This window comes from Macaca fascicularis, chromosome 1, assembly GCF_037993035.2.
Source record: "Macaca fascicularis isolate 582-1 chromosome 1, T2T-MFA8v1.1".
Classification (NCBI taxonomy): Eukaryota; Metazoa; Chordata; class Mammalia; order Primates; family Cercopithecidae; genus Macaca; species Macaca fascicularis.
In genome coordinates, this window is record NC_088375.1 from 211,751,275 (window position 1) to 211,770,714 (window position 19,440).

Genomic DNA, 19,440 nt, shown 5'->3' on the forward strand with positions numbered 1-19,440 from the left:
CTGTCTGAAAATGAAGAGACGACAAAACAGGATGACACACATGAAGGCAGGTTTTAAAATGTTTAACAAATTAATGTTAAATACTATGACAGTTGTGCTGCTCACAAGATAATTATAAAATTTATTAAAATGTAAGAACTTAGAGTGCTCCACAGGCACCGTGGCCTGGTAATAGAGTACAGGTTTAAGGATATACAAGGAGGGTCTTTGATCCCATCAGCCAGTGGAGCCGACATAATGTATAACCTTACTTAGAGATAAAGTCGAAAGCCTAAATTGGAGACCCTGGCCAAATGGCTCTTCTGGCCTCTTTCCCAGTGATGACAGGCTGTCCTGCTGCCTCTGCACATAGTAGGTACTCATTGTTTGCTGAATCATGGGAACGAATACAACTTTCCAATTTGGTTACCAAAAACCCACATACAGTAAGTATTCCCAAGAAACACTGCAGTCTAGAACAATGGGGCAGGAAGCCACCTCCTCCTCCAATGACCCCAACCCTGAGTCCAGCTGAAGGCTGCAACAGGAAGCCCCTCAGCCACTGTCCTTCCACTCCCTCTTCCCCACTGCCCCCAGGGGCTCCAGATGCAGTCATGCTTTCCATCCGCTCCCAGCCTCTCTTCTCTTTCCAACCTCTAGAGGGTCCCAGGTGAAGAAAGGAAAAAGCACTTACAGAAGGAGGCAGGCAGCCAAGCTCAGCCCAGAGAGCCATCCTGGGCGCCACCCCGCCCCCGTCCCGCAGGCCTCAGGAATAAAAGAAACAGCAAGAAGACAAAGAAGGGCTTAAAGCACTGGGGCAAAGGGGTGGGGGGAAGGCCTAAGGAAGTTTACAAAGCAATCTGTCAGAGAAGGGATGAAAAGGGAGCCCCGCTGGGCTGAGGGGCTCAAGCCCTCAGCTCACCTTAGGCCCAGTTAGAAACCTGCAATTACTTCAGCTAGTCAGAAAGACTCCCCTCCTCCTCGCTCCGAGAAGTGTGATTATTAACCTCTGAACCAGAAGTTTCCCTGAGCGTGAAGCCTCAACTTGCTGGGGTTTTGGCAGCCCCAAGTACCTATGCTCTACTAGGCTCAGCACACCGCTCAATGGAGCCCACCAAACTGGCCCAACCTCTGTTGCGTCTGAATTTCTGGAAGAAACACAATGAGGATAAGGTCACCCACAGTTTCTCACAGCTATTGAGCCACTTAGATTTCCCAGATTTTCTGGGCTATCCAATATACCCACAAGCAGTTCTGGAAGTTTCCCTTACCACCAAAGCCAGGGTTCATAAAAAGTAACGGCTATCATCCAAGAGCGCACGCTCTGGAGCGCTTTAATCATCTCACCCACGTCTCACAACATCCTTAGGTATGATGGCCCTCATTTTAGAGAAAAGGAAATGGGCCTGGATTCAATGACTTTCCAAAGGATACACAGCCTGGATTCCGAACCAGGTCTGTCTGACCTTGAGGCCCACGCTCTTTCCACTGGGGATACCGCCTCTCAGGAATCCTCCAGGATTCCATTTTATATGGTGCTCGGATCAATTTTATTTTTACAGCCAGTCTAATTTAGCAGTGGGGGGCTGTATACTAACTTTAGTGATATTAATGTTACTAAGTCTGGTAACCCACTACAATCGGACCAGCCTCGGATCGATTTTAGATGAGGTAGGATGGTATAATTCTGTGACATCTGAAGAATTCCTAGCCCCACAGTTGCGGGTGGAAAGAGAAGGAATGGGAAAGTCTGCATTATGGCTGGGTCGGGTCCTTCTAGTTCTTTTTAAACACTTGAGTAATTTAATCATAAATGACCGGGCATTGGGAACAGGACACTCACTAATAAAAGCATGGCCTGGAGTTATGTTTGAAAAAAAATTTCAAGTTCCTCAGTGGGTGGATCTATCTGCAAAACAAAAGAAAGGCCCCTTTACCAGCCCAGGCAGAGAAGTCTCCCGTACAGTTAGAGACAACAGGCTTCCGGGCACGTAGCCAAAGTTCTGGGGATATTTATAACTTGAAGAGGGTGGGAGTCCCTAATAAGCTGCTATATTCTTTTTCCATCACTTCCCTCTCCAAGGCTACAGCGAGCTCGGAGCTCTTCCCCACGCAGAATGCCTGCTTTCCTTAGTGCTGGACTTCCATTGTCTAATTTCCTCATACTGGCTGGGGAAAGGGAAAGCTGCGAGTCCTCCCGTTCCGAGGAACTCCAGCTGAATGCAGTTTAGTTGCTGGTGGTTTCTTGGCCAACCTCTGTGGTCTCAGGGATCTGCCTATGAGCCTGTGGTTTCTTTGAGCTGCCTGCGAGTCTGAGGCCTCGGGAATGTGAGTCTTTAGGATCAGCCTACGACATCTGGGTTTCGCCTGCAAGTCTACAGATTCGAGATCTGCCTGCGGGTCTGAGACCTCCGGGACCTGCCAGTGCTAAAATCTTTCTGAACGCCAGGTCTGAGAGAACGCTGCGGCTCTGGGATCCGTTCGCGGTCTCAGGTTTTGGAGACGACGATCTAGTGGATCTTTTGCGCGACAGGAGGTAAGTCTGTTCGTCCCCCACTCGGGTTTTCGGCTTCCTACCTTCAACCGAACAGGGACTACTAACATACTGAAGGCCCGCCCGGATCAGGGCCTCAGACGCCCAGGGTCCCTTCGGTGCGGGAGGCCGCCGGGAGCCCCTGTAGCAGACTACCCCTCGGGGACGATAAGCAGGGCCCGCCCCCGCCCAGGGGCCTGGCTATCTCCTCCTTACACGCCCTACACCGCCACCCGCTTCTGAGTTCCCCCAGGGTTTTCGCCTCCCCGCCGATGGACGCCACTCAGTCCGCCGCTCGAGGGGCGCCCTCTTGAGAAGGACGCAGTCGCACGCCCCTACAGGGTTAAAGCGCCGAAGCCGAAATACCGCCAGGGTATGCTGCCGACCGCACTCCCGAGTCGCCCGGGCGGCGCGGGGCCTCTCGGGAGTTGTATTCCGCACGGAGCCGCGCGGCCGCAGGCGCTGCTGGGAGATGTAGTGCGTGGGCGGGGCTCAAAGTTCCAGCTCGGCCTCCGAGTCTCCCCTGGGGAGTGGGCGGCTGCCGCTTCCCTCTCCAGCCTGTGCTGTCAAGCAGGGGCTAATTCTAGCTTTGCTCAACACAGACCGGCGTCTAAATTAGGCCTGACTTCGCAGAAAATAAGGCCCGACTCAAGAGAAGCTTCTAGGGACGTGAGGCGAAGCAGGGCAGCCTCCCTGGCTGAATCGTGCTGCAGTCTCCATGAGAAGAAAGCGAGAATACTCCGCCCTGACTGGGAGGACGTGCTTACTTCTTCACCCTTTTGTTCTTTTCCCTCCTCGGCTTTTGGCCTCTGGCTGGCTTTTGTACGCGGGAGTGGAACTCCAACTCCCGGCAGGCCATGGGGGCAGGCACAGGCGCACTAGAGGCTCTTGGCCACGCTGTGGGAGGCGGGCCTAGTGTTCCGCCTCTGATTGGTAGAGTGGTTCACGAACTTCGCTCGCTGATTGGCTGAGGCAGCTGCCGGAAAGGACCGGGCCTCGAGACGGCACAGCGGAGGCGTTCCCTGGGCTGGGCTGAGCGCCTCCTCCTGGAAACAGCATCGGTCTAACCCCCGGCGCGGGAGGGACCCAGCCAGGGGGCTGTCCTAGTAGATTCCGGCATTGCCTCCACCCCGCTGTGGCGGAGACACAGAGGGCGGGTCGCGCTCGAGGGTCAGGGAGGAGAGTGACCCGGCCCTGGTCCAGGGCCCTCCCTGCACGCCTTGGGGCCAGAACTCCAGCCCTGGGGAGTGGGCAGGGCCTGTTTTCCGTGCCTCACACCCTGCTTTTCGCCTCCTTCAGCGCTGTCTGCTAGCTGCTTTTCCTGCTCTCTCTCCCTGGAGGCGAACCCTTGTGCTGGAGATGGCAGCCACCCTGCTCATGGCTGGGTCCCAGGTAAGCCGGGGGTGGCTTCTCGGACCTTATCTCTTCTTACCCACCTCGTCCGGCGTTTCTCTGCTCTGCAAGTCCCTGTGGGAAATTCCCTGGGATTAGTAATTCGCTGGCTTCGATGTTCTGCCTCCAGGGGCCTAGTACCAAGCCAGTATTGTCACAAACAAGCATATATCGAACACCTGCTGTATGCCTTTAAATACTGGGGAGATAAAAGATGGACGAGATGGGCGCTACCTTTTGGCTCACAGTTCACAATCTATAGGGAGAAAGGCGGATCCACTTAAGCGTGGCACAACGTAATAAGTGCTCTATTTGCTGTAGGAAAAAAGTGCTGTAGTGTGGGAATCACTCCCAAGAAGTGGGAGTGATTAAGTCTATCTGGGGCATCCGAGGGGAGTGGAGTAGTGCAGAGGGGTAGGGGGCATTGAAGAACAGTTGGTACTGGAGCGGGACCTTAAAAAGCAGTAGAATTTCACTAGTGTGAGAAGGATATTCCAGGGAAAGAGGTACATTATGAGTAAAGGTATGGAGCAATGCAAGTGTCAGATAGGTCCTGAGAAAAGCACAGCCAGAGGATAAAGTTCCTGAGTGGGGCAGGGATAGCTGGCCATGGGACCAGAACAATCAGCTCATAAATTGCTGCCTTTACCACGTCTCTTTTTTGCTTGCATATTTCTTCTTTGGACTCTATAGATCACATTTAATATATTTTTCCTCCTGAATATTTCTAACTATGTTTGTAATTTCAAGAAGTCCTAAATACAGAATAGTAGGGAAGCGTTGTGTGATTTCAGGCACCTGTGACGTTTGAAGATATGGCCATGTATCTCACCCGGGAAGAATGGAGACCTCTGGACCCTGCACAAAGGGACCTTTACAGGGATGTTATGCAGGAGAATTACGGAAATGTTGTCTCACTAGGTAAGTAAGGAGTCTACCTTTCTTTGCCTCCACGTTTTTGAGATCATGTCAAAATGACTTGGTTATTTCAACGCAGCCTAGTGGTTTGATGTTTTAAAGCACTTAATTGCATATTGGCTTGACTTGAGTCCTCAGGCAGATCTTTGAATGTGGGAACATCCAGGTCATATTGTCTAAAAAGAAAAAAAACTGCTTCTGCACATTTTAGAAACGTTCAGATTTCTTGTGCCCTGAGTCATTTTCCAATCTCCAGCCTGTTTGTACAGATCACTGACCAAACAGGTCTGGCATAATAGTGCTTGCCAGAATATAAATGCCCCTATAAGTAGTGCTCTTACTCTAGGGTGCTAAAAAATGAGGGGATTCTAACCCAGGTTCATGGGAGGGCGAAAGCCACCTTTTTGTGTTTGTTTTGGCTTCAGAGCACTAGCTTTGACTCAAGTTCCTTAGCTGAGTAGGTTGCCATCTAGAAATGTTTCAGTGTTGATGATGATAGATTTCTAGTGTGTCAAATGCTGTTCCAGAAGAATGCTGCAATAGATCACAAATTCTATTCGAGAGGGCAGCTGATTTTTTTTTACATGATCTGCAAGCCTGTCTTCTCTCTTTGCTGTACTTTGGTCTGGGTGTAACTAGAATAAACAGTATATTCTTGAGCTGAACGGTCTTTTGACTCACTCTGCCTCCTGTCAAGACTTGACAGACATTAGCAAGCGTGTGTGGGTCACTAGGTCATCTGCCACTCATTAGGACTAATCCTTTTTTTGAAATCTTTATTCCCATAGCCTTTCTCAGAACAAAAGGCAACTCTGAGGGCTTTCCTTTTTAACTTGAGCTTTCTCTGATATCCCTAGTTTCTTGAATCCTTTCCTTATAAAAGTAACTATAAATAGTTATCTACCCAGATCTATTGCAGTCTGTAACCCAAATATTCCACTTAATCCAACAAAAGCAAACAATGACAATCATTTAAAAATGTGAATTTACATTTCTATAGTTTAGCCCCAAAAGCACTTGTTAGAAGCATGGAAGCACCAAAAACCTGGTTTTTTGTCCAAATAAGTTTGGGAATGGGAATGGGTTTAAAAATGATTACAAGACGACCTTTTTCTTTTCTTTTTTTTTTTTTTTTTGAGATAGGATCTTGCTCTGTTGCCCATGCTGGAGTGCAGTGGCATGATCACAACTCATTGCAGCCTTGACCTCCCAGGCCCAGGTCATCCTCCCATCTCAACTTCCTGAGTAGCTGGGATCACAGATGTGTACCACCTTGCCCAGCTAATTCTTTTTATTTTTTTTTAATTTTTTAATTAAAAAAGATTTTTTTCTGAGACAGAGTCTCACTCTGTTGCCCTGACTGGAGTGCGGAGTTCAAGCGATTCTCCTGCCTCAGCCTCCCAAGTAGCTGGGATTACAGGCACATGCCACCATGCTCAGCTAATTTTTGTATTTTTAATAGAGACAGGGTTTCACTATGTTGGTCAGGCTGGTCTTGAACTCCTGACCTCAAGTGATCCACCCACCTCGGCCTCCGAAAGTGCTAGGATTACAGGCATGAGCCACCACACCCAGCCTCTTTTTATTTTTAATAGAAGAGAGACCTCCCTGTGTTGCACAGGCTGGTCTCAAACTCCTAGGCTCAAGTGATCCTCCTGCATCAGCCTCCCAAAGTGCTGGGATTAGAGGCCTAAGCTACTGCATCTGGCCTTATAAGGCCTTTTTACCTTAGGATTCCTTAGAACCTTTAGTGTGTTATTAGGCATTGTGAATTTTGAAGGAAACGGTATTGTATGTACCATTTACCAACCTAGTTTATTCATGAACCCTTTTCTCCTGAAATGCATACTTTCTTTCTGAAGAGTGTACTAAGAAACCCAATTTGGAGAATGCAGTGTCTGGTATAAAACTTCTTGTAGACAGTGGTTGTGTATTTTGATTTTCATTTGAAGACTGCATGTGAAATAGACAATGCCAAGAACGTTCTCAGCCAGACATCTTTTTTGCCTTCTTCAACCTTCCCACTTCTATGTTCATTAAAAGGTCACTGAAAAGTAGGAAGTGACATTTGTCAGTCACTTTTCTGTCAACTATGACATAGGTAAAGATTCATTTTTCTCCATGTTAACATAGTTGGTTCTGGCTGGGCACGGTGGCTCATGCCTGTAATCCCAGCAGTTTGGGAGGCCGAGATGGGCGGATCACCTGAGGTCAGGAGTTCAAGACCAGCCTGGCCAATATGGTGAAACCCCGTCTCTACTAAAAATACAAAAAAATAGCTGGGTGTGGTTGTGGGCACCTCTAATCCCATCTACTCGGGAAGCTGAAGCAGGAGAATCGCTTGAACCCAGGAGGCGGAGGTTGCAGTGAGTGAAGATCGCGCTATTGCACTCCAGCCTGGGCAACAAGAGTGAAACTCTGTCTCAAAAAACAAAACAAAACAAACAAAACAACCGTAGTGAGTTCTTAGTAAATATTTCATGATGCTACTAATGATGAAGGCTTGGCAAGTTAAAAAATACACACTCACAAAATATCTGGATTCTTGCCTTTTAGATATTCTAATTTAGAGTCTCATATTTTCTGCTTCCAGTTTTCTTTCAAAACACGAGGAATATATATAGTTTTCTTTTCTTTCTTTTTTTAAGAGACAGGGTATCGTTCTGTCACCCAGACTGGTGTGCAGTGGCACAATCACAGCTTATTGCAGCCTTGAACTCCTGGGCTCAGGTGATCCTCTTACCTCAGCCTCCTAAGTAGCTGGAACTACAGTTGCATGCCACCACACCCACCTAATTTTTAAAATTTTTTGTAGAGATAGGGTCTCCCTATATTGCCCAGCCTGGTCTTGAACTCCTGGCCTGAAGTGATCCTCCTGACTTGGCCTCCTGAAGTGTTAGGATTACACGCGTGAGCCACGGCACCTGGCCTGTGTAGTTTTCTTAAGGAATCATTAATTACAGCGATACAGAACATGAATTTTGACAGACCTGAGTTTGAATACTGGCTTTACCATTTACTATGGCGTTGAACAAGTCAATTCATTTGTCTGGGTCTTGGATTTCTCATTAATGAAGTAGAAATAATCACAATTCCTGACCCTCAGAATAGCTATGATAAAGAATATAGTAATTCATATAAATAATTTAGGCTGGGCACAGTGGCTCAGGAGTTCAAGACCAGCCTGACCAATACGGTGTAACCCTGTGTCTACTAAAAATAAAAAAATTAGCTGGGCGTGGTGGCATGCACCTGTAGTCCCAGCTACTAAAGAGGCTGAGACAGGAGAATTGCTTGAACCTGAGAGGCAGAGGTTGCAGTGAGCCAAGATCATGCCACTGCACTCCAACCAGGGCAACAGAGTGCGACTCTGTCTCAAAAAAAAAAAAAAATTTAATATAGTGCCTGGCACATAATAGGTAATTTTTGTTCTTACTAGCCTTATTGTTTACTTTTTATTACAGATTTTGAGATCAGGAGTGAGAACGAGGTAAATCCCAAGCAAGAGATTAGTGAAGATGTACAATTTGGGACATCTGAAAGACCTGCTGAGAACGCTGAGGAAAATCCTGAAAGTGAAGAGGGCTTTGAAAGCGGAGATAGGTCAGAAAGACAATGGGGAGATTTAACAGCAGAAGAGTGGGTAAGCTATCCTCTCCAACAAGTCACCGACCTGCTTGTCCACAAAGAAGTCCACACAGGTATCCGCTATCATATATGTTCTCATTGTGGAAAGGCCTTCAGTCAGATCTCAGACCTTAATCGACATCAGAAGACCCACACTGGAGACAGACCCTATAAATGTTATGAATGTGGAAAGGGCTTCAGTCGCAGCTCACACCTTATTCAGCATCAAAGAACACATACTGGGGAGAGGCCTTATGACTGTAACGAGTGTGGGAAAAGTTTTGGAAGAAGTTCTCACCTGATTCAGCATCAGACAATCCACACTGGAGAGAAGCCTCACAAATGCAATGAGTGTGGAAAAAGTTTCTGCCGTCTCTCTCACCTAATCCAACACCAAAGGACCCACAGTGGGGAGAAACCCTATGAGTGTGAGGAGTGTGGGAAAAGCTTCAGCAGGAGCTCTCACCTAGCTCAGCACCAAAGGACCCACACAGGTGAGAAACCTTATGAGTGTAACGAATGTGGCCGAGGCTTCAGTGAGAGATCCGATCTCATCAAACACTATCGAGTCCACACGGGGGAGAGGCCCTACAAGTGTGATGAGTGTGGGAAGAATTTCAGTCAGAACTCCGACCTTGTGCGCCATCGCAGAGCCCACACAGGAGAGAAGCCGTACCACTGTAATGAATGTGGGGAGAATTTCAGCCGCATCTCACACTTGGTTCAGCACCAGAGAACTCACACTGGAGAGAAGCCATATGAATGCAATGCTTGTGGGAAAAGCTTCAGCCGGAGCTCTCATCTCATCACACACCAGAAAATTCACACTGGAGAGAAGCCTTATGAGTGTAATGAGTGTTGGCGAAGCTTTGGTGAAAGGTCAGATCTAATTAAGCATCAGAGAACCCACACAGGGGAGAAGCCCTATGAGTGTGTGCAGTGTGGAAAAGGTTTCACCCAGAGCTCCAACCTCATCACACATCAAAGAGTTCACACGGGAGAGAAGCCTTATGAATGTACTGAATGTGAGAAGAGTTTCAGCAGGAGCTCAGCTCTTATTAAACATAAGAGAGTTCATACAGACTAAGTCCTGTAATTATGATGGCTGAGAAATGATTCATTTGAAGATACAATTTTATTTGATATCAATGAACACCCTCAAGACTGAGCGGCTTTTATCATACTCTTGTAGTAGTTGTGGGCCACAATTTAAACCATTAGAGATGACAAGCCATTTGAAATTCTGACCCTCAGCTTTGGGAATGTTATCTCCTCCAAAATGGTGATTTTTATTCACTCAATGGGTTACTTCATTAAAATCAGCCCCACAAGTAACTGGAAAACGGAAGACCAGGGGACAAATGCTGGTGAATGCCCAGGCTTGGAAATGGAGTAAATCTTTCAATGTTATTTTCTCCCATCCTTGGCCCAAGGAACTATGCTAAGTGAAATGTGGGACTGTAATAGGGTGGTCATGGCTGCTTTGGAAAAAGGCAACTAGAGACTCTGCCTGAATTGCCACACCTATTCACACACCATAGTAGTTGGGCACACACATCTTCCCCTCCAAAGGGCTTTTTCCTTGAGTTGCTCATGCATTTCTATCTTTTCCATCTTCCTGAGGGCAAGATTTTGCACGATGAAGGCAATGATTGTAACTTTTCTCCTCACTGTTTCTAATTAGCTCATTTAAAACTTGCATCTTTGTGAAAGCTAACTGAAGATACAGTTGGAAAGGAAAAACAAGACACAGGTTTGGGGACCAAGGACCCATCAATGATGGTGACTTTAGCAGAAGATGCCCACAGTTATTACTGCCATTAATCAGATTTATGAATTTTCTTTGGGGATCACTATAGGGAACATTGCAGGGAAAATATCTTCAAGGAAAGATAGGACCATCAGTGACAGTTAAGTTTAAGGAGCAAGTGGAATTGACTCCTTCAGGGAAGGAATCACAGAGTCCCTTCCCAAGGAATGTAGGTCGTTTCTGTGTTTTTCCCTCTCTAATGTTTAAGATCAACTCTTCCTATCCTGCTAACTCTAAGATTTGATAAGGGCCACATCCCAGTGTTTATCTTAGCTTGCATCAGGGCATGTGTATGTACAGTAATGTGTATTCCTGTGGTTTTTCTAATAGCAGAAACTGAATTTACAGAGACTTAGCATGTTCTTGGGTGATGTGAGTCATGTGACAGAAGTATAAACATAACTCCAATGTGAGAAATGTCCTTTTTTCATTATGAAAAAAATTTCAACACTAGTGCTTTAGTGTGCACTCTCCTGTAAGGTCTGTCTTTGTTCAGAGCTAAGCACTTGTTTGTATGTGTTTGTCAATTGTGGAAGATAATGACCAGACAAATAGGTCAATTGTCCTATTCTCAGAATGAATTATCTTCTATGGCAATGAAGAACTCTTTGGCTTAGAAGGAATTAACAAACCTCGGTAGGAATGTATTTCCATCCTCCCACCCTACAGATATAAGTGGTTAAAATAACAGTTCACCCAATTTAAACCCAGTAGTGTCCGTTTTCCTAATCTCAGTCCAGGTAGGAATTAAGAAATATCTCAAATGTTGATGCTTATCCAAGCATGTTGGGGTGAAAGGGAATTGGTGCCCAGAAAATGGGACTGGAGTGAGGAATATCTTTTCTTTTGAGAGTACCCCCAGTTTATTTCTACTGTGCTTTATTGCTACTGTTCTTTATTCTGAATGTTGTAACATTTAAAAAATGTTTTTGCCATAGTATTTTGGGACTCGGTGTTAAAGGAGCCAGTGGTCTCTCTTGGGTAGGGTATTATAATGAGTTATTGTGACCCACAGCTGTGTGGGACCATATCACTTGTTAATAACACAACCTTTAAAGTAACCCATCTTCCAGTGGAGTTCCTTCATGTTGCCACTCCTTTTTAAGGACAAACTCAGGCAAGGAGCATGTTTTTTTGTTCTTTACAAAATCTAGCAGACTGTGGGTATTCATATTTTAATTGTCAGGTGACACATGTTCTTGGTAACTAAACTCAAATATGCCTTTTCCCATATATGTTGCTGATGATTGTAATAAATGTCAAAGTTCTCCTGTTGCTTCTGTGAGCCACTATGGGTATCAGCTTGGGAGTGGCCATAGATGACAGCATTTCCATGACCTAACTGTATTTCACCCCCTTTTCCTTCCCTACTGTTCTTGCCCCACCCCAACCAGTTCCTGCTGCTGCTTTTGGCTTCTTAGAGGTGAAGGGCTCAAAACAAGGCTTCTAAGCACGCAGCTATCTCCGTACATGAACAATCTAGCTGGGAAACTGAAAGGACGAGGGCCACCCCAGCTGTCTCCTCTCTTTCTGCCAATTGTTGCCCGTTTGCTGTGTTGAACTTTGTGTAGAACTTATGCATCAGACTCCCTTCACTAATGCTTTTTGCATGCCTTCTGCTGCCAAGTCCCTGGCTGCCTCTGCACATCCCGTGAACACTTTGTGCCTGTTTTCTATGGTTGTGGAGAGTGAATGAACACATCAGTATGTAGAACAGTTTTCCTCATGGTATTGGTCACAGTTATACTAGTGTTTGTATTATTTTAACTATATTCTATAATTAAAAGTATAATTTTTAAAGTCAGCAAACCTGAGAATTATTTTAGTAATCCAGCACTGATTCATATAATGGCTTTTCATCAGATTCATTAAAATCGGGCATGACTGTCTTTACACTGATGCATTTTGTCCAGATGTACAGATATTTTACACAGATGTTCTTGTAGGCATTTAGGAGTGTAGTATCTTGAGCCCTATGGTTATTGCCATATCTTGGGAAGATGAAAAAACCCGAGTAGTTTTCTATGAAGAAATACTATGCTGGTGATAAAAGCCACATGGAAATATTTGGTATGGGTGACTCATTAGCTTTGGGGGAGGAAAAAAAATCCAAAAAGAAAAATGAGAGAAGGCCTTGTTGCTTTAAGGAGATATTTTGGAGTATTCATTAAGAATACTAAGTCTTCGGGGTGCGGTGGCTCACGCCTGTAATCCCAGCACTTGGGGAGGCCGAGGTGGGTGAATCACCTAAGGTCTGGATTTCGAGACCAGCCTGGCCAATATGGTGAAACCCCATCTCCAGTAAAAACACAAAAATTAGCCGGGCGTGGTGGCTTGTACCTGTAATCCCCACTACTCAGGAGGCTGAGGCAGGAGAGTTGCTTGAACCTGGGAGGCAGAGGTTGCAGTGAGCCGAGATCACACCACTGTACTCCAGCTGGGTGACAGAGCGAGACTCTATATCAAAAAAGAAAAAAAAAAAAACTAAACTAAAACAGTTTCTACCACACTAGGATTGAGTTCCTAGAACAGATACCTCTTAGAAACAAAGGCTGTCTATTCATGACATAGTTGTACAGTCTGCCTAAGGCTGTGATTAGGTATTACCAGGGTGTGGCCACAATTTTCAAATTACTTACAAGTAATTTTCTCTCAATGAAATCTTTTTTAAAATGGACAGCCAGCCTAGGCAAAGGTAGGGATGGAAGTGCTTTATATTGGGGAAAATATAAATACGAAAGAAATGTTTTTAATTCTGTAGCCAAGACTTGCAAAGAAGAGAAACTTCATCAAACCCCCCCCCCTTTTTTTTTTTTTTTAAGACAGAGTTTTGCTTTGTCACCCAGGCTGGAATGCAGTGGCGTGATCACAGCTCATTGCAGCCTCGACCTCCCCAGGCCCAAGTGATCCTCCCCACCTCAGCCTCCTGAGTAGCTGGGACCACAGGTGTGTGCCACTACACCCAGCTAATTCTTTTTGTTATTTTTTTAGAGATGGGGTCTCCATGTTTTGCCCAGGCTGGTCTCAAACTCTGCGGCTCAAGTGCTCCGAGTCAGCCTCCTAAAGTGATGGCTTACAGGTGTGAGCCACCATGCCTGGCCTCAGAATATTATTTAGGCTACTCTGGGCCTCTCTGCTTATGGGTGAGCCCTGCTCTGTCTATAGAGCAGCCAAAAATATATATACATATAAACTCTTAGCCGGGTGTGGTAGCAAGTGCTCCCAACTACAGAGGCTGAGGCTGAGGCTGAGGCTGAGTTTGAGGCTGCAGAGCAAGACCTCATGTCTTAAAAGCAAAAACAAAAACAAAAAACTAGGCCGGGTGCGGTGGCTCACGCCTATAATCCCAGCACTTTGGGAGGCCGAGGCGGGCGGATCACGAGGTCAGGAGATCAAGACCATCCTGGCTAACACAGTGAAACCCCGTCTCTACTAAAAATACAAAAAAATTAGCCGGGCGTGGTGGCGGGTAGTCCTAGCTACTCAGGAGGCTGAGGCAGGAGAATGGCGTGAACCAGGGAGGCGGAGCTTGCAATGAGCCGAGATTGTGCCACTGCACTCCAGCCTGGGCGACAGAACAAGACTCCGTGTCCAAAAAAACCAAACCAAAACAAAACAAACAACAAAAAAACCTCTTCTTACTACATGTTCAGCATTTTTCATTGCTGGGAAGGAAAGTTAAGGGAAAATGCTAGTTCACCTGGAGAAGTATAGCTCAAGAGCCTCCCTCTAAGAGTATTTGATATGTTAATATCTTGCCATTGTTGTTATTATTGAGCAAATTTCCTTCTGTGTGAACTGTTCTCTAAGACCCTAGAGGTAGGTTAGGACTGTGTTTCCGGGCCATTAGGACATCACTGAGTGCACTGAAATGATAATTTGTTAAGTGGTTCCCTGGTGTTGTAGAAGTTAGTGTAGCTCCCAGAGGAGTTCCCAAGCCCTGGGAGAAACTGACTCTTTGGAAGCAGTTGTTAGATACCCACCTCTGCGGTAGAGTAGCAGATGTGGGCTCTGCTTATCAATAGGAGACTTCGATCGTTAGTGAAAAACAGCTGAATTAATGAGAGAAAATTACCCTGTAATGATCTAAAATGGGTCCATGGGAAATCCCATTGCATAGTCTGTTTTTCTAAATGCTTCATTCCCAAAGTTTATATCATTTTCAGCTTCTCTAAAATGCTTTTATTTTGTTTTTCCTTTTGGGTAAGATTGAGAGTGATGACACCAAAATCTGGCAGAGTTTCACACCAGCCCCTGCAGCTGCTTTCTGGACAGCTCCGCTTGGAAATTACCCATCAAAGCATGAACAAAATAACAAAACTAAGTTAAAAAATTATAATAGGAAATTACCCAGACATCTTGAAATCAAACCCTGAACTCAACTTGCCACGTTTTCCCCTACTCCCTGCCTGCTTCTCCTGTTTCTAACTCAGTCATTGCCCACTTATCCAAGCTAGAAACTTGCCCCGTTCCTTTAGCCACCCTCCCCAAATCAGTAACAAATATTGTATAACTATTTATCCAGTCACGCCCATACCACCTCCTAAATAGTTCTCAGATCCTTCTGCCTCGCTCTCTACTGCCACCACTTACCACGTGACTTCCGGCAATTATTTAGCTTTTCTGTTCCTTGGATTCCCCATCCGCAAATGGGAGTAATTATGTCTACCACATAGAGTTGCAAAGATTAAATGAGATCACGGGACTCAAACTATTAGCAGCAATTATTCAGACCATCACTGGGCCATATCTCGCTTACTGAAACGACCTCCTAATGAGTCTCCTCTTTTCTATTTTGATTCCCATCAGTCTGTTCTCCCTTTCTGCTAGAACAATCTTTCTGAAAGGAAAATCCCTTTATGCCACTCTTCTGTGTAAAGCCCTGTCATGCTTCCCATTGCCAGCAGCAAACAGTGAACCTCCTTTGGTGTGATATCTGAGGGGGTCATTCATGATCTGGCCTCTGTCTCTCTCCCCAGCTCTGGTTCCCTCCTCTTTTCCTGAACTTGCAACACTCTAAGCTGCATCTCTTCTGGCCAAGTCCTACTCAACCTTCAGGTCTCATACCTAACTTGCTCTAGGAAACTTTTCCCAATCCCATAAGACTGGATCAGGTGTTCCTTTTCTGTTTTCCCTGGGTTTATCCCAATCAAAGCACTTTATCCTTGTTTTGTAATTGCCTGCTTACTTTTTTGTCTCCTCCATTAAACTTTGATATCTTTGAAGAAGTCACTGTCTTGTGCATCGTGTGTCTTCAACCCCCAGCAAATGTTTGGGGTAGAATAAGCAGGCAACAATAAAATAAGGAGAATACATATAAATGTTATTCCCTTCATATTTCTGATTGTCACCACACCAAGCTACTCTTTTTTTTTTTTTTCTAGAATCTCACTTTGTCACCCAGGGTGGAGTGCAGTGGTATGATTTCGGCTCACTGCAACCCCTGCCTCCCAGGTTCAAGCTGATTCTCATGCCTCAGCCTGCTGAATAACTGGGATTACAGGGCACCTGCTGTCACGCACAGCTGTTTCAGTATTTTTAGTAGAGACAGGGTTTCGCCATGTTGGCCAGGCTGGTCTCGAACTCCTGGCCTCAAGTGATCAGCCCACCTTGGCCTCCCAAAATGCTGGGATTATAGGCTGTGAGCCACCGCGCCCGGCCGGTACTCATTAAAAGAACTGTAGAATTTCTTTTTTTTTTTTTTTTTTTGAGACGGAGTCTCGCGCTGTTGCCCAGGCTGGAGTGCAGTGGCCGGATCTCAGCTCACTGCAAGCTCCGCCTCCCGGGTTTACGCCATTCTCCTGCCTCAGCCTCCCGAGTAACTGGGATTACAGGCGCCCGCCAACTCACCCGGCTAGTTTTTTGTATTTTTTTAGTAGAGACGGGGTTTCACCGTGTTCGCCAGGATGGTCTCGATCTCCTGACCTCGTGATCCACCCGCCTCGGCCTCCCAAAGTGCTGGGATTACAGGCTTGAGCCACCGCGCCCGGCCTAAAGAACTGTAGAATTTCTGTCATTAGTGCATCTGGTGAGGCTTTCTGGAAAGAAGAAGGCGGCTTCCAGAAGTAATGTGAGCCATCTAAGACCCTCCAGGTAAAGGCTCTCACTCTGTCACCCAGGCTGGAGTACAGTGTCACAAACACAGCTCACTGCAGCCTTAACTTCTGGGCTAAAGGGATCCTCTCACCTCAGCCTTCCCAGTAGCTAGGACCACAGGCATGCCACCATCATGCCCAGCTAATTTTGTTTTTTATTATTTATAGCGGGGGGTCTCCCTATGTTGCCCAGGCTGGTCTTGAACTCCTGGGCTCTAGGGATCCTCCCGCGTCAGCTTCCCAAAGTGCTGGGATTACAGGAATGAACCAATGCACTTGGCAGAGTATGCTATTAAAGGAACCAGAACATAAAGAGGAGGAGTCTGGGATTGGGGATAAAGATTACAAGTAAATGAAGTCATTTAATAAAAATTCATTGAGCACCACCAGGCATTCTGGCTCACGCCTATAATCCCATCACTTTGGGAGGCCAAGGCAGGTGGATCACCTGAAGTCAGGAGTTCGAGACCAGCCTGGCCAACATGGTGAAACCCCATCTCTACTAAAAAATACAAAAATTAGCTGGGCGCAATGGCAGGCACCTATAATCCCAGCTACTCGGGAGGCTGAGGCAGGAGAATCGCTTGAACCTGGGGGGCGGAGGTTGCAGTGAGCCAAGATTGGGCCACTGTATTTCAGTCTGGGTGACAGGGCGAGACTCCATCAAAAAAAAAAAAAAAAAAAAAAAAAAAAGCCAAGCGCAGTGGCTCATGCCCATAATCCCAGCACTTTGGGAGGCCGAGGCCAGCGAATCATGAGGTCAGGAGTTTGAGACCAGCTTGACCAACATGGTGAAACCCCGTCTCTAGTAAAACTTAAAAAAAATTAGCTGGGTGTGGCCGGACGCGGTGGCTCACGCCTGTAATCCCAGCACTTTGGGAGACTGAGGTGGGCGGATCACAGGTCATGGGATCACGGATCATGGGTTGGGAGATCGAGACCATCCTGGCTAACATGAGGAAACCCCACCTCTACTAAAAATACAAAAATTAGCTGGACATGGTGGCGGGCACCTGTAGTCCCAGTTACTTGGGAGGCTGAGGCAGGAGAATGGTGTGAACCCGGGAGGCGGAGCTTGCAGTCAGCCGAGATCACGCCACCGCAGTCCAGCCTGGGTGACAGAGCGAGACTCCGTCTCTAAAAAAAATTAAAAAAAAAAAAAATAGCTGGGCGTGGTGGCGCATGCCTGTAGTCCCAGCTATTCAGGAGGCTGAGGCGGGAGAATCACTTGAACCAGGGAGGCGGAGGTTGCAGTAAGCCGAGATCGCACCACTGCCCTCCAGCCTGGGCGACAGAGTGACACTCTGTCTCGGAAAAAAAAAAAATCATTGAGCACCACCTTATGTGCCTGGTATAAAACTGAATGAGACAAAGATTCTGCCCTTGCTGAATTTCTGTTTTTTGGGGAGAGGGACAATAAACCAAGACATATATAACGTTAGCTGGTAACAAGTGTAATGAAGACAAAAGAGACTGCTTTTAGAGGAAGTGGTCATGGAAAACCTCTCTAAAGAGGTGACATTTGAGCACATCTCTAAGACATCAGGGTATCTGGGGTAAATGTTCTAACTACTCAGTTTATTGAAGAGCAAATGTGAAGATGCTTAAGCAGCAGTTGGTATGCTGGAGAAACCACCACCAGGAGGTCGCTATGAGTGGGGTTCAGTGAGGAAGGGATCACATGGTAGGAGATAAAAATCATCTTTAGTCATTTAGTTTGAGGAAACTGTTACATCCAAACATATATTCATATGCCCAGCAGGCAGCTGGAAATATGAATTCAGAGCTCAGGACCAAACGTGGTACTGTAAAGAAATGGGAGGCCAGGAGCAGTGTCTCACACCTGTAATCCCATCACTTTGGGAGGCCAAGGCGGGCGGATCACTTGAGGTCGGGAGTTCTAGACCAGCCTGACCAACATGAAGAAACCTCATCTCTACTAAAAATACAAAATTAGCTGGGCATGGTGGCGCATGCCTGTAATCCCAGCTTACTCAGGAGGCTGAGGCAGGAGAATTGCTTGAACCTGGGAGGCGAAGTTTGCAGTGAGCCGAGGTCAGGTCATTGCACACTGCACTCCAGTCTGGGCGGCAAGAGCGAAACTTCGCTAAAAAAAAAAAAAAAGAAAAGAAAGAAAGAAATAGGGAATAGGCCAGGCACGGTGGCTCACACCTGTAATCTCAGCACTTTGGAAGGCCAAGGAGGGTGGGTTGCTTGAGCCCAGGAGTTTGAAACCACCCCGGACAACATGGTAAAACCCCATCTCTACAAAAAAAAAAAATTGTTTTGAAAAATTAGCCAGGCATGGTGGTACACGCCTGTAGTCCCAACTACTTGGAGGGTGAGGTGAGAGGATTGCTTGAGCCTGGGAGGCAGAGGTTGCAGTGGGCAGAGATTGTGCTATTGCACTCCAGCCTGGGTGACAGGACCCTGTATTAAAATAAATACATAGAAGGAAAAAAAAAAGAAATGGGAATAGCTAGTGTCTGCATGGAGATGATAATACTAGTGAAACCATGCAAGTGAATGAGATAGCCGTGGCAAAATGTGAGAACAGTTGTCAGGGATGAAGTCCTGGGAACACCAACAGATAATGACAGGCAGAGGAGAGGACCTACAAAGACATATTACAGGGTCTAGAGAAGAACCAGGAGAGGAGAGTCACAAGCCAAGGTCATGGCACATTTCAAGATGTTCAAATGCAGCAGAGATATCTCATGAGATACAGTACTTGAAACTCATGAAAACTGTTAAGTACAAGGTGTTGTTATCACTATTAATGATAATTAGAGAGCACCTCTAATGGATTTTTTTTTTTTTTTTTTTTTTTTGAGATGGAGTCTCTCTCAGTCACCCAGGCTGGAGTGCAGTGGTGAGATCTCGGCTCACTGCAAGCTCCACCTCCCAGGTTCTCGCCATTCTCCTGCCTCAGCCTCCTGAGTAGCTGGGACTACAGGCACCCACCACCATGCCCAGCTACTTTTTTGTAATTTTAGTAGAGACGGGGTTTCACCATGCTAGCCAGGATGGCCTCGATCTCCTGACCTCGTGATCCGCCCGCCTCAGCCTCCCAAAGTGCTGGGATT

General features: G+C 46.4%; 1 protein-coding gene across 2 annotated transcripts; it reads left to right on the top strand.

The window, feature by feature from the left end:
• The first annotated feature begins 2,047 nt into the window (after window positions 1-2,047).
• ZNF436 (zinc finger protein 436) lies at window positions 2,048-12,063 on the top strand. 2 transcript variants are annotated; one of them, XM_005544477.5, is made up of 5 exons: window positions 2,048-2,307; window positions 2,429-2,515; window positions 3,812-3,904; window positions 4,699-4,825; window positions 8,287-12,063. In XM_005544477.5, the coding sequence occupies exons 3-5, from the start codon at window positions 3,872-3,874 to the stop codon at window positions 9,534-9,536; spliced, it is 1,410 nt and encodes a 469-aa protein (XP_005544534.3). In that variant the 5' UTR covers window positions 2,048-2,307; window positions 2,429-2,515; window positions 3,812-3,871; the 3' UTR covers window positions 9,537-12,063. The 2 variants fall into 2 exon arrangements, with proteins under 2 accessions (XP_005544534.3, XP_045234262.2); XM_045378327.3 differs by having other exon boundaries at window positions 2,048-2,515.
• Window positions 12,064-19,440: the final 7,377 nt, after the last annotated feature.

Bases quoted from the DNA above. Each gene is read 5' to 3' on its own strand.
- ZNF436 (XM_045378327.3), top strand. From the start codon at position 3,872: ATGGCAGCCACCCTGCTCATGGCTGGGTCCCAG. The intron at 3,905-4,698 runs GTAAGCCGGGGG...GTGTGATTTCAG, and splicing joins TGCTCATGGCTGGGTCCCAG to GCACCTGTGACGTTTGAAGA. The intron at 4,826-8,286 runs GTAAGTAAGGAG...TTTTTATTACAG, and splicing joins CGGAAATGTTGTCTCACTAG to ATTTTGAGATCAGGAGTGAG.